Below are 14,614 nucleotides of genomic sequence, written 5' to 3'. Positions count from 1 at the left end.
TACAAAGTGACTGATGAATTTGTGCCAAAATACCACAGAGTGGAAACACAGCATTTGACATGTTTAAAAGAAAGATAGATGATTAGCCGGTATATTTGATTAATTAAGCATGATTTTATGATTAGTTGAATTTAGCATTGGTTTATTTCCTGCTGTGTGTGACCCAGTTGTGGGTCATGAATCATGATCCACCATTAAATAACCACTGCTGCGCATAGTTTAGTCTAAAATGATAACTGACTTATGAAATTATACTGGCTACACTAGAATGAGATCAGAATGTGACTCTGGCCTTGTTTAATATCCTACACTCAGTCTGCTCTGAGTATTCATGGGCAGGATTCTGCATGTCTTGGCAAAGAATGAATGTGTGAGAGAGTTATGCAAACCATGCTTTTATCTCCAGCCAATGGATGCATATTGTGCAATTCCTAGCCCTGGGTTATGTATTTTTTCACACGTACACGGGCGTTGCATACTCTGCTGTTTCTGCTATATCGGCAAAAAATAAATAAAAACAACACTTGGGTGAAGCTTAACCACTCAAAATGAGCACCATCTTATTAAGCTTTCATGCATAAAAAAACGAATTTGCTAAAAGCAGGGCTGTGTCCATACCTGGTGTTTAGTTTCTGTGCTGCATGTTACAAAGTAATATTTGTCTTAAAGTGTTGTCTTTTTTTAAAGTTCTTAAATTTTAAATATATCTGAAAATTCTCTGTCTTCCTGTTTCAGATGGACGACATTGATGCCATGTTCAGCGATATGCTACAGGAGATGGATCTCCTGACACAGGTGGGTTTATTGAGGTCTCGGGTTATACTAGGTCTTGCAAAAGAAAAGATAAGCAGACAACCTTAAACTGCTTTAAATGAAGGTCGACAACATTTGAGATTTTTTTCTCTAAGACATTTAAAGAACTGCTGTTGTTTTTTGTAAAGGCACATGTTGTGATTCCAAGTGTTTTTACTAAGAAGTGGTTTACTTTCCAGTAATCCCCTGTACAGTGTGTCCTTAGTAGTGGTCAGGGTACATATAAATCAGCCAGTAAGCACAACATATTATATAATCAAGAAGCTGTATATTATATGCAGTGATATAGTGGTATTTTCGTCACTGTTAATGTTAATTCTGTATTTCAAAAGTAGCCTCCAGATATGTTATCATTCAGTCAGCTCATTCCTCATTTGTCTTTTTACAGAGTTTGGGGCCGGAAGAGTCAGAGCCTTTGCCTAAACCTCCCTCCATTTCTGTAACTCGGGAAATGAACTTCTCCAATGGTTTTGCAGATATGAATGGTAAATAATATTTTAAACCTTTTTTTTCTAAACTTTGTACTTCTTTTTTCCAGCCCTGGTACACTGGGATCCAATGTTGGGAAAATATAATTTCTTGAAAATGTAGTTCAAGTGAATTGAAATAATAATAATATTAATAATAATAATAATAATAAATAATTATTTAAATTATTGAATTTGTAATGATGACAAATCTATTTGCTGAATTTTTTTTTTAAGTATAGTATAATATAATATACATAATATATAATTAATAATAATCAAAATAATAATAATTATTATTATTGTTTACAATTTGCATAGCGTTGATGGCACCATTTCTTGAGATTGACCCAGGATGTATTTAACAGAAACTCTACACCAGGGGTTTTCAAACTTCCAAGGACCCCCAGATTATGATTATAGTAATGAGTAATGTCAATGTATAAACCTAAAGAGAAACCTTTCGATAAACTGAAATGGCAATCCTGTCAAATTCAGTATATATAATTTTTTACTTTTTTTTTTTATTGATGTACACTTTTTTCCTCCTGTGAAATTTCCTACGGACCCCCTAGAACCTCCTCATGGCCCCCTAGGGGTTCCGGGACACCAGTTGGAAAACCCCTGCTCTACACAGTTCACTCTGTATAACTCAAATGGGGTTGGTATATCCATATATTCACTCCATATTTCCACAGAGTCCCTAAATGATCTGGAGGACAATGATTTAGATGCCCTGATGGCTAACCTGGTGGCAGATATCAGTGCCACAGAGGAAATGTTTGTCTCAGAAAGAGAGACCTCAACGGGGCCTGCTCCATTTGCCCCACCGCCCGTACAGTCTGAGAGTCATTTTTGCCTCCCCCCGTCCACTGATGCTCACAGACCTGCAACTACCTCCAACTCCATTTCAGCTCCACCTCCACCTCCACTACCCACTGCCAAACCATCAAAAGTAAGTATCATTTTTAGTTCACACACCCACAGGCCTCTTGTGGTTAACACATTGTCAGCCGAAGTGTTATAGAGTTTATATTAACTCGAACCCAGCCAAGTAATGGATTTGTATGGATATAATGCAGTTTTATTGCAGGCAACACTGTACAATAACAATCATTTTATGAGCTTTCTGAATGTCTATTATCCTTTTCATGTCTGCTTAGTGTAGAGAAAAGCCTAACAATAAAACACATTTATTCTCAAATTAAAATGTTAGCTCCAGAGATGTTGGCCTTCTGTAGTCAAGTCATATTTATTTGTGTAGTGTTTTCACAACACACATCATTTCTGTAACGATATAGGTCAGCCAATAGAGGGCACCAGTGAGCTATCTTAGGAAGGGGGCGAGGCAAGGAGAAGAAGTGTGTAAAAACATAAAATGCACGAGGATGGCTATGTTAAGGGAGCTAAAATAAAAGCTAGTGTTTGACCCATCACGAGTCTCCTTTATGAACATGAAACATGGTGTCAGAAGTCAGAACCAACAAAGACTGCTCAAGCCGAACAAGCAAGTAAATAGTAGACATACTGATGGACAACGTATTTGTTAATTAAATTACTCGTTCAGTCAAGTCAGATCAACAGCTAGCAGCCATGGCATACAGCATCCCGTTTCCAGAACCCATGGACATAAAAGGTGACGCATACAGCAACTGGACATTTTTCCGTGCACAATGGGACAATTATGAGATTGCCACGGGCCTGGATAAAAAAGACAAAAATATTCGAGTTGCTACGCTATTGACAGTGATGGGTAAAGAGTGCCATCAACTTCAACGCCATCTACACATGCCGTCGGCAGACAGGGAGGATCCGACTAAGATACTAGATGCATTACAGTCACATTTCGAACCATGCAAGAACGTAATCTACGTAAGGTTTGTGTTTAATGACTGTAAACAAACTCAGTGTGAGACAGCAGAACAGTTCATTGCAAAGCTAAGGAAGTTAGCAGACACATGTGAATTTGGTGAATTAAGAGAAGAGCTGATCCGTGACCGGCTGGTCATAGGCACAAAGGATTCAAGTGCACAAGCACGGATGTTACGCGAACCAAAGCTCACACTGAACACGGCTATAGACATGTGTCGCGCGAGTGAACAGGCGCAACTGCAAATACAGAAAATAAGCGGAGCGGAGCGGGATGACGTCATCAACTTCACTTCCCGAGAAAACTATTCTGAACGCGGCAGGCAGGGGTATAAACAGACAAACGTATCTGAGGATCACAAAAAAAGGCAACATAACAACTCATGCCATTACTGTGGATCACTGCATGCAAAAGTCAAATGCCCCGCTTATGGTGTAACCTGTAAAACATGTGGCAAACGAAATCATTTTGCACGTGTTTGCAAACAAAGACAACACAAACCACAGCTGAACTTAGTAGAGGCAGACGTCCAGTCTGAAGAACAAGCAGATGCAATGTGGTACACTTCACATGTAAACTGTATGCAAGCCAACCAAAGTAAATGGTTTATAAATCTGAAGCTGACCCCACACAATGTAAAGTCATTCAATGACGATTCCCATTATACCCTGAAGTGCCAGCTAGGCACAGGCTCCACAGTCAATGTAATCAGTTTTCGTGACCTCCAACGCTTACTGCAAGACGGCAATCCAGCTTTAATGCCCAGCAAAGCCACACTCAAGCTGTATGATGGCACGCTAATCAAGCCTAAGGGTGAATGTGACCTCAAAACAGACCATGAAGGGCACAAATACATCCTCAGATTTCAAGTAATGGAGACATCACACATACCACTGCTTTCAGCTGAAACCTGCCAGAAACTCAATCTACTTCAAATAAACACCAACCATGTAATACACAATATTGACACGAAAGAGATGTCAGGCGCACCCAATACAACGGATGAAATCATCTCCAGGTATGATGATGTGTTTGATGGATTAGGATGCCTCCCAAGGGAACTACACCTTGAGATTGACCCCACAGTCCAGCCTGTACAGCAGTTACCAAGACGGATTCCTATTCCCATCAAATCAAAAATTATCAAAGCCATTCAGGAAATGGAACAAAAGGGGGTCATCGCTAAAGTTACGGAACCGACTCCGTGGATAAGCAACATGGTGGTTATAGAAAAGAATGACAAGCTGCGCATATGCATCGATCCTACCCCATTGAACAAAGCTTTGCTCAGATCACACTTCCAGATTCCCACAATTGAAGAAATCCTTCCAGAAATAACCAATGCAAAAATATTCACAGTTCTCAATGCTAAGGATGGCTATTGGCAAATCAAGCTGGATGAAGCCAGCAGCTACCTCACCACATTTTGGACGCCTGAAGGAAGATACAGGTGGCTTCGGATGCCGTTCGGAATAAAACCGGCAGCTGAAGAGTACCAAAGGAGACATCATGAAGCATTGCAGGGTCTTAGAGGAGTCAGTGTGATTGCAGATGACATTCTTGTCTATGGGTGTGGCAACACTACAAAAGAGGCAATGGCAGATCATGACAAGAACATCTCAGCCCTACTACAGAGAGCAAGGGAAGTCAATTTGAAGCTGAACAGAAAGAAACTTCGGCTGAGGCTCCCTAGTGTGACGTACATGAGTCACCTCCTCACAAATGAAGGCTTACGCCCGGACCCGCAGAAAATAACTGCAATCCAGAACATGCAAACACCGACCGATGTAGAATCCCTCCAAAGGCTTTTGGGGTTTGTAAACTACTTGTCAAAGTTCCTGCCACGTCTGTCAGACATATGTGAACCTCTCAGACGGCTGACAGACAAGGACGTTGACTGGACGTGGCTACAAAAGCATGATGCTGCTCTGGAGAAGATCAAAGATTTAGTCACTCACTACCCTGTACTGAAATACTATGACATCAAAGAGGAGGTCACACTGCAATGTGATGCCAGCGAGAAAGGCTTAGGGGCAGCCCTCCTACAGAATGGACAACCTGTAGCATTTGCATCCAGGACACTGACCCCTACAGAACAACAATATGCTCAGATTGAGAAAAAAATGCCTTGCCATTGTCTTTGCGTGTGATAAATTTGACCAGTATCTACATGGAAGAGAGCACATCACTGTACATAGTGATCACAGACCACTTGAAGCAATCTTCAAAAAACCCTTGCTGACAGCACCCAAGCGGTTACAGAGGATGCTATTGAGGCTACAGAGATATCAGATACACCTGCAGTACAAACCAGGCAAGGATTTGCACGTCACCAACTTCCACTCTAGAGCACCTCAGACGAGCATGACACACTCACAAATGCAGACACCAGCCTCCGTATACGCAATGGGTCTTACCTCACAGGACTTTGAACAAGTTAGCCATTCCAGCGGTATCAATATCTCCACAAAGACATTGGAAACCATCAAAACACACTCTGCCAAAGACACGCTATTCCAAAAACTACATGCCTGCATTAAAACCGGTTGGCCCAACCACAAATGTGCTGTCAACGGCTTATTGCGACCATTCTGGACTTTCAAAGAGGAACTAGCCAGTGACAGTGGCCTGATATTCAAAGGACAGAGGATTCTCATTCCTGAAGCTCTGCGGCCTGCCTTTTTAGAAATAATCCACACTGGACACTCTGGAATTGAGGCTAGCCTGAGAAAGGCTCGTGAGGCAGTTTTCTGGCCTGGCATCACAGATGAAGTCAAAAACTTTGTCAGCAGTTGTGCCACATGCAACACTATCCAGGTGAAACAACAAAAAGAAACATTGATTCCACACAAAATACCTCACCTTCCATGGTCTAAAATAGGAATGGATCTATTTACTGCAAACGACTCCACGTTCCTAATTATGGTGGATTACTATTTCTGACTACTGGGAGATAGACAGCATGCCAGCGTGCTGCAAAAGACAGTTCAGCAGACATGGCATTCCCCTTGAGGTTTTCACAGACAACGGACCGCCTTTCAGTGGCATGGACTTTCAAGAATTTGCAGAGGAATGGGACTTTAACCATGTCACATCATCACCATATCACAGCCAAAGCAATGGTAAAGCAGAGTCAGCTGTAAAAATAGCAAAAACACTGATAAAAAAGTCCACCTTGGAAGGGGGAGATCTCTGGAAAGCAGTTCTGGCATGGAGAAACACCCCAACAGAAGGCCTTGATAGCTCTCCAACTCAAAGGCTCATGTCACGGAGAACACGCACTACACTGCCTACTGGAGAGGCCCTTCTGCATCCCAAAGTGGTGCAAGAAGTTGTCACAAGAAAAACAGCCAAGCGAGCAGCAGTGAAGCAACGCTATGACACTACAGCATGCGTCATGCCAAGCATAATTCAAGGGCAGACAGTGCGGGTCCTTCTTCACCCCAATAACCCAGCCAGTACATGGGCGCTTGGCATCTGCATCGATCAGCTCAGTGACCGTTCCTACATACTGCTAGTGAAAGGCAAGAAATACCGTCGCAACAGAAAAGACATTCGTCCCGTGCCTGAACAGCTCAAAGTCACCGTACCAGCAGACCAACCCACCGTAAATGATGACTACTGGGGGACAGGAGAGTTTTCAGAGAGCAACGCACAGCAAATAACAAACAAAGAAGATACCGTACCACCCACAGTCCCAATTCTAAGACACACAAGAACCAGGTCCAACATAAAAATGCCTGCTAGATACTCTACGGACTATGTTATGTAAAAAAATAAAATAAAAAAAAAAATAAAAATAATTACTAAACTATTCATTAAGCTATTCACAGAATAACAGATAGTTTTGTTAAACCTGTTAATCTGTATAAGGGGTTTTCTGATTAAGTTGGGTTATGTTCTGTTGTCCAATTTCAAGAACTTTCCTTTGTTATGTGAAGGGAGATGTTACGATATAGGTCAGCCAATAGAGGGCACCAGTGAGGTATCTTAGGAAGGGGGCGAGGCAAGGAGAAGAAGTGTGTAAAAACATAAAATGCACGAGGATGGCTATGTTAAGGGAGCTAAAATAAAAGCTAGTGTTTGACCCATCACGAGTCTCCTTTATGAACATGAAACAGTTTCAAAGCAGCTTTACAGGAAATCATGCATTCACAAAAATAAAACTGTAATATCTATAAAGTCTTAGAGTCATCGTTGTGTAGTTTGTTAAATGTATGATTGTAATGTGTGTATAAAAATATATAATTATGTAAATAATAAACCGTAATTGTATTTAGTTGTAATCACTGGTACAACTGCACATCTCTAATTTAGTCAACAGAGTACCTGCGGTTTTTCTTGCGTATACAACTTATCAGAGTCTCCCAGGACGATGTCATTTCTTTAATTGATGTAATATAGTGGATGATTTGATGCCCACCAATTTATTGTCCCTTCGACGGATTTTGATAAAACTACCAACACAGAAGCTTCGTCAGCTGCTAAATTCTTCATTATTTACAACTGTTTTTTCATACCAGCAGCAGGTAACTCCGCCCCTTCGCAATTTACGGCAAGCCGCGTGTGCTGAGTGCATGAAGTGTCCAACATCCCACACTCCGTTTTGACGGTTGAAAAAGTGCACCATCCGGGTACTTAAATTACACTTCTTTTTATTGCATTTCCAGAGTAAATGTACTACTCGCACTACTTGCAATACAAAATGGCGTAGAATAGTGCAGAAGTGTGTGGTTTGGGATTCACCAAAAGTCTTTCTTGCAAGTCAGTCCACTGTCGGCCATCTTTGGAACGCTCTCAGGAGGATATTTCCAGTCATGCCAACAAGCTAGAAAAAGTCTAAAATCTCAAAAACGGACAAAAGAGCATATTTCATAAAATCTGACAATATTGAAATTATTAATTGTGATTACATTTCTAACATTTAAAATGTTTACCTCCATATTACGCTAAAAAACAACATTTTCCCAGCTTGTATAGCTAATGAGCATGCTCATTCTAAAGTTGATTGACATGTCTGTATGTAAAAGGTGATTGGCTCTTTTAACTGTAAGGCGGGACAGTCTTTCTACATCCGTTGACTGTTGGGTGCTCAGAGCTCTTTGGTTGAGCGTTCCAATTTCTCTCATTCATTTTAATAGAAGTGGCCCGTCTTTGCTCAATAGTCTCTGACTTTTCGCACATTTTATCGCATCTTATTCAATCAAAATGTATTCATGCAAATTGCGTAGCTGGTGCAGTCAAATCTACTGACTTAAAACATTCTTCACAGCTGTTACAGAATTAATGCCAGATCATGTGCACACTTTCAACAAAAACGTTGCTTTTTTGTCCATTCTTCAAGTGTTAAATGGGCATGTCTCATCTGTTCAGGGTCAGTCGTGCTCGTAAAAAGTGATCACGTGAAGCGTCTTTAAACCTGCATACATGCATATATCCAAAGTGTGTTTGGTTCAATAATCAAACGTGTGTCAGAGTTCATCAAACATCATCAAATCAGTGACATTCACTTTTAATTCGCTTCATTTTGAAGATAAAATTAATACTTTTACTATTTTATACTTTTCTCCAAACCTTTTTGTTACTTTTGTGACTGAATACGCAAGAAATAACACCGCTGTAAATGTAAACTACATCTCAGAGATACTGATGTCTAATCATTTTGAGTAAAAGCTTTAGCTCAGCTGGATATTCATTGAATGTCTTCTTTTGTCTAGACCAGTGTTTGAGGTCTGTCTAGTGCAGAGCTATTCAACTTCATCAACAAGTGGGCCAAATGTGGGCTTAACCAAGCTACTGTGTACCGATAACAGTTTTACAATATGTATTATATTTAACAATAGAAGTAAAACATCTGTGACGATTGCTTTTTTGTCATGAGAAATATTTCCACATAGAGATAAATTCTGAAAAATACATTTAACTTGAGACATCACAATCTAAACTTTAAAATAAAAAGTGCTTTTAAAATAGTTCCATAACAGAGAGAGTAAATCAAAATGATTGCAAGTAGAAATACTCATAAATGAACATTGCATTGCCATGTGCTGCAGGGCCTCTTCGCATAATTCTTCACTATGGTTACATGAAAAACACACATTGGTCGGGGACTAGATTATTTCGGTAGCATGAACAAATACTTCACATTCCATTCTTTTTGTAGTATTTTAAATGCACACATACAGTATATTTTCATTGGAACCAAATGGTTTTGTCATTTCCAAAATGGTTTTGGTTTTTGTGACCAAATTAATAAATAGAACTTCTGTTTCTACAAACTCATACTGTGTTAAAATTCAGAGTAAACCGTTGAGATTCTAGTGTTAGATTAACATTATTCAGCATTAGAAGCTGGTAGCATGGGTGTAAAATCATAGAGTTACAGGCATCCAACACCTTCCAGTGTTATTTTCAACATCCGGGCATTTGGGCAGTGATGCGTGGCCGAGGAATTTTCCAGACGCCATTTTCCCTCATCACGCAGAGAGCAGCAACTGGTGAGTAGAGCTACTTAAAAGTTTGCATTTTATGTACATTTTAGATCTAAATGTGTTCTCTGTGTGTTAGTTTTACTATTTCAGATACAGCAACAAATCCGGTCATGTTACCGCAACTTTTCTTCTGTGGGTGCCTAAAAAAAGTGTACATTTCGCCTAGTTTGCACCACATGTCTGTCTTACTTTAGGCAAATTTGAGTGCACTTTAAGCAGCCACACATTCTTAATATCAGGTAAACACTACTATTTATTATTTAATATTGCCAAATGACTAGTATTACCCAGAAAGTCTTGTATTTTGCCGAAATTAGTGCCCTTTGTTCCCTGCGTACACCGGATGCGAACATCGCATCAAAAGCAGATAGATCTCATTATAATCAATGAAGCGGTGAGAGTAAATGGATGCCACGTTCTCTTTTGCCCTGCACGCGCTGTCGCTACTCCTGCCAACAAGACAAATAAACAGTTTAGATTCTAGAATTGTAGGTTTAGAACACGCTTTGACGCGTGTAGACAGCCTCAAGCCGGTGCTGCACGTTGCGTCAATGGAAACACGATTTAGCTAGACAGTGTGTTAAAGCGGCTTCAAAAGCCCCAGCCTTCACAACCCTTTTTATTTTACATAGTGTCTATTTGCACCCCGTGTAAATAGCATTTGACACACAGTGCAGCTATTTCCCCCCCAGTAGTGTGATGGATCCACAGGAATATACGACAAACCAAACAATATTTGACGCTGCAGTGGCATGAGGAGTAAAGACCGTGTGTGATTGTGTACTGTTGTCTGCGCTTTGTTCCACTCATTTTCCCATCCGATTTCCTGTTTCCACGCTTAATATTTAATTTAATACTACTTAAAATAATATATACAAATTCATATAAATGTTGTTGTGGTGATTTGATCACAGTGAATGTCAAGTGCAGTAACATGTTAATATAGTAACCATGGTTACTGTAATAAAACTAATGTTATTTTTCTAAGGTTAAGTTTAGGTTTAGGGCAGGGATTACTGTAGTGTGTCTGTGGGACTCTAAATAAGCACAATAAACACATACTGCATGTTAGTATTTAAATACGATTGCAACTAGTATCTGACACTATGTGCACCAGGGTGCAATTAATATCCACCATTATTTGCACCAGGGTTGGGGTGCAAATAATATCTGCCACTATTTCCATTGGAGTGTAAATAGTATATACTTTTATCATCATATCTGGGGTCCATGGAAGTTTGAAAACCCCTGGCGTAGAGCTCCTGTTAAATGCATCCTGGGTCATTCTCAAGAAATGGTGCCATCAACGCTATGCAAATTGTTAATGATGAAAATAATAATAATAATTAATTTATTGAGATGTGTGTATTTCACTGCAGCTAATTGTGACCATGATAATGGTGTTGTGTTCATGGAACTTAAATGGAACTTAAAAAACAATTAATTAGAGGTTTGTTTTTATTTTTAGTATGGATGAAACCAAATTAAAGGGACAGATCACCCAAAAATGAAAATTCTCTCATCAATTAATCTCATGCCATCCCAGATGTGAAAAAAAAACACATAATGTAGCATAAAAGTGATCAATAATACTGCAGTAGTTTAATCCATGTCTTCAGAAGTGATTTGATAGGTTTGGGTGAGAAACAGATCAACATTAAAAAAGAAAATTACTATAAATGTTCCTCCCTGTACAGTAGTTAGTAATGTGCTCAAAGAATGCAAATTGCCAAAACACAAGAAGACTTAAATATGATCTGTTTCTCACCCACACCTAATATATCACTTCTGAAGACATGGATTAAACCACTGGATTGCTTTTATGCTGCAGTAATGTGCCTTTTGGAGCTTCAAATTTCTAGTCACCATTTACTTACATTGTGAGGACCTACAGAGCTGAAATATTCTTCTAAAAACCTTATGTTGTGGTTTGCAGAAGAAAGTCAAACACATCTGGGATGGCATGAGGATGAGTAAATCATTTGTGAAAAATGTTAAAATGTTGATTTTGGGGGTAACTACCCCTTGAAGAGATAATGTCATTGAACCACACCAGTGACAATGACTTTGTCATGTAGAATAAGCTCTTAGTACTTAATTCTAAATTACAGTAAACTTTCAAAAATGTTACTACATTTTTGAAAGTTTACTGTAATTTAGAATTAAGTACTGTATACCCCCTTTAGCAAGGTATTTGATTGACAAACAATACATGTAAGCATTCATTAAATAATTGGCCAGATATTCATAGCAACGTTTTTAATTTGAATCCACTTAAAGGTGAACTGCAGCTAAGTGTTTTTATTTCAGCATTTCAGCCTCCTCTCTGAACCAGAAACAGCTGCCAAACTGCTTAAAATGTGGATGACTTTTTAATAAAGCAAGAATCTTAAGTCAAGCAGTGACTCCTCATACGAGTGCTGAAACTGAAAAGTTTTCCAGAAATCAGTACACTGCTGAATCCTTGGATGAGTGTTCAGGTACAACATTAATGACCAAATTAACAGTTATTGTTTAGTGAGTCGAATCATGCTCAATATTAAACATGTTAATGTAAGGGGGTTAAGAGAAAGGAGGAGGCGAGAACCGGCTTGACAATACATAAATAGATTAATGAAGAAATAAACGAAAACCACACAAACATAAACACACAGAGCAGCTGCCTGTAATTCTCTCTCTCTCTCCAACCGTCGTCACTGGCCATCTTTTTCCCATCAGGCTGATTGGGGACCGGGCGTGTGTTGTTCTGGCCCCGCCCTCCTCCGCTCAACAGTTGCTTTTTTAGAAATTGATTCTATTTGTTTCTCACAAGCTGATTATAATACTTATTGAAAAATGTTAAAATGTAAAATGAGTTCAAATGAAATAAGATAATGTAACTCATTGGATGGTGTTTTGCTTTTTCCTTTGTCTTGCAGGAGTCTAAAGGAACACTTTAGGGACCAGCAAACAGACAATCAGAAGTTTCTATGTTGGGATGGACAAGAAATTGTTGAAAATCATTGTTGGCACTGATTTTGTTGATAAGATGCCAGTGTTTGATTTTATTGTTTATGTAAATGGAGAAGACATTTGTAGAGCACTATCATGCTTTTTATGTTGAACAACAAGAGCTCAACTTTTCATTTATGCCTGGTCCATTGTGGTACTGTAAGGCCTTTGAAATGAAGACATTGTATGGAACAGATTCACTTTTCTGTGTTGTCCCAGACATTTACTTTGGATAAGGCAGCTAAACTTGTTACATGCAATCAATTACAGTGTGTTTTGAGGTGTCTGTAAAACTTGTAAGCATGTAGAAGAAACAATAAATGCAATAAATGCCACATTGATTTTAGACTGACAGTTGGGAACGCAATCTTTATAGTGCATAGTGGCTGGAGTTACAGCAAATAATGGTGCATAAACATATAAAAAAAAATACCATAACACATGGGTTCTAAGAGAAATAGGCCTAAATGGCTCATCCTTCAAACGGGCCGGATTAGGCCTGCGGGACACAAGTTGAATATGCCTGGTGTAGTGTATATCAGGTCTGTTCCAAAACCTAGTGAACTTCCTACCTAGATAACATTTTAAGGCATTATATATGCACTCCCAACAAGAAGGCTGTATGCCAAAAATACCTTGTTTTGGCCAAAATCTAATACAGCATCACTTGTCATTTTTTTTTAAATTATTTTATTTATTTATGTATTTTTTTGCAGAGAATGCAAGGTGATGAGCTTGGTAAATAAAGATTGTGGATGAGATGAGAGATAAATTACAACGATTAACATACTTTTAATATTAATATATTTTCATGTAATACTGAAAGTTATTTTTTTAATAGTTCAGTCTAATTGAAAAATGACTGTTACCCTATAATTGTGTGTGCTGTATATTTTTGTGCTTATAGAGTATCACATCGTTAGCTTAGCAACATGCTAAAGTCTAACTATTTTGGAATTAAATGTGAGCCCAGTCTCTTGTGCACTTCATTTTAAAAGTGTCTTTGGTATGACGCACAAAACTGACTCAGTGAAAACTTCATACATCGAGTCAATAAATGGCTCATATATATTGTTGTGTCTGTGTCTGTTACCTAACAGTATATTTTCATCTACCCAGGAAGAACTAGAGGAACAGATGAAAGCAGACAAAATCAAACTCGCCTTGGAGAAGCTGAAGGAAGCCAAAGTGAAAAAGGTAAGCGATGCAGTTGGATAAATCATTTTTCTGTCTTCAATGATTTCAAGATTATTACTCAGTGGGTCAAAAATACCTCAAAATGATTTATTCCAGCTTTGGCTGCCGCTTAATCTGTTGCTGTAGAGCTTTACTGAAATCCATTTATCAAAAAATGTCATTCCTTGAATAGCAAAAATGTAGGTGTTTTTCAGGACATAGCCTAGTTCTCGTCGTTTGATGTCATGTGGTTGAAAGCGCTGGCTCTGTTAGGTGGTCTGGGTAAGAGGACATCTGCTACACTGATTTATTTCTGAAAGTTAAGTTAGATGTTGTCATCTCTAAAGCATACCTGCACCCTGCTGCACAGTCAGAAATGTGTACATGCACAACTTTGTGGAAGCTAAAAGAGGCCTCCAGTAGGACATCCATTAGGAAACAAAGATCTGTAATATTTCTCTAATACATCGTCTATATCTCTGAGATGATTAAATAGAGGAATTGAGACTGAAGTCTCCTTCTCAGATGTTCCTGATCGAGAGTTTCAGAAGAGATTTACCAAGATACCAAAGTCTGGAATCAAAATGAGAGATTTCAATTGAAGCTTAAACATTGAATTTCATAAAATTCTCCAAAGACAAAATTATTTGAGCTATACTATATTTTTCTTTCACAGTTTTTTACTCTTAATTGGCAGTCTACATCTGTCTCGTTTGTGTCTATTGTTATACCTCCTAAAGAATTAAGATGTGCTTCACATTTCCCGCCAAACTATTTGCCCTAATGGAGTGTGAAAATCACGTATG

The 14,614-nt window shown here is 38.9% G+C and overlaps 1 protein-coding gene across 2 annotated transcripts in view; it reads left to right on the top strand.

Moving 5' to 3' along the window:
- Positions 1–14,614, top strand: part of LOC127635075 (amyloid beta A4 precursor protein-binding family B member 1-interacting protein-like) — a 38,693-nt gene that overhangs the window by 4,349 nt on the left and 19,730 nt on the right. The window contains exons 1-5 of one of the 2 annotated variants that reach the window (XM_052114849.1): positions 559–651; positions 736–795; positions 1,202–1,298; positions 1,979–2,235; positions 13,752–13,829. In XM_052114849.1, coding sequence (XP_051970809.1) covers positions 574–651; positions 736–795; positions 1,202–1,298; positions 1,979–2,235; positions 13,752–13,829 — 570 coding nt within the window. In that variant the 5' untranslated portion in view covers positions 559–573. Of the gene's footprint in view, positions 1–558; positions 652–735; positions 796–1,201; positions 1,299–1,978; positions 2,236–13,751; positions 13,830–14,614 lie in introns of those variants that run through there. The other variant, XM_052114851.1, reaches the window with a different exon arrangement.

This window comes from Xyrauchen texanus, chromosome 42 (assembly GCF_025860055.1).
Source record: "Xyrauchen texanus isolate HMW12.3.18 chromosome 42, RBS_HiC_50CHRs, whole genome shotgun sequence".
Classification (NCBI taxonomy): domain Eukaryota; kingdom Metazoa; phylum Chordata; class Actinopteri; order Cypriniformes; family Catostomidae; genus Xyrauchen; species Xyrauchen texanus.
This window is presented reverse-complemented; position numbering and strand designations above follow the sequence as displayed.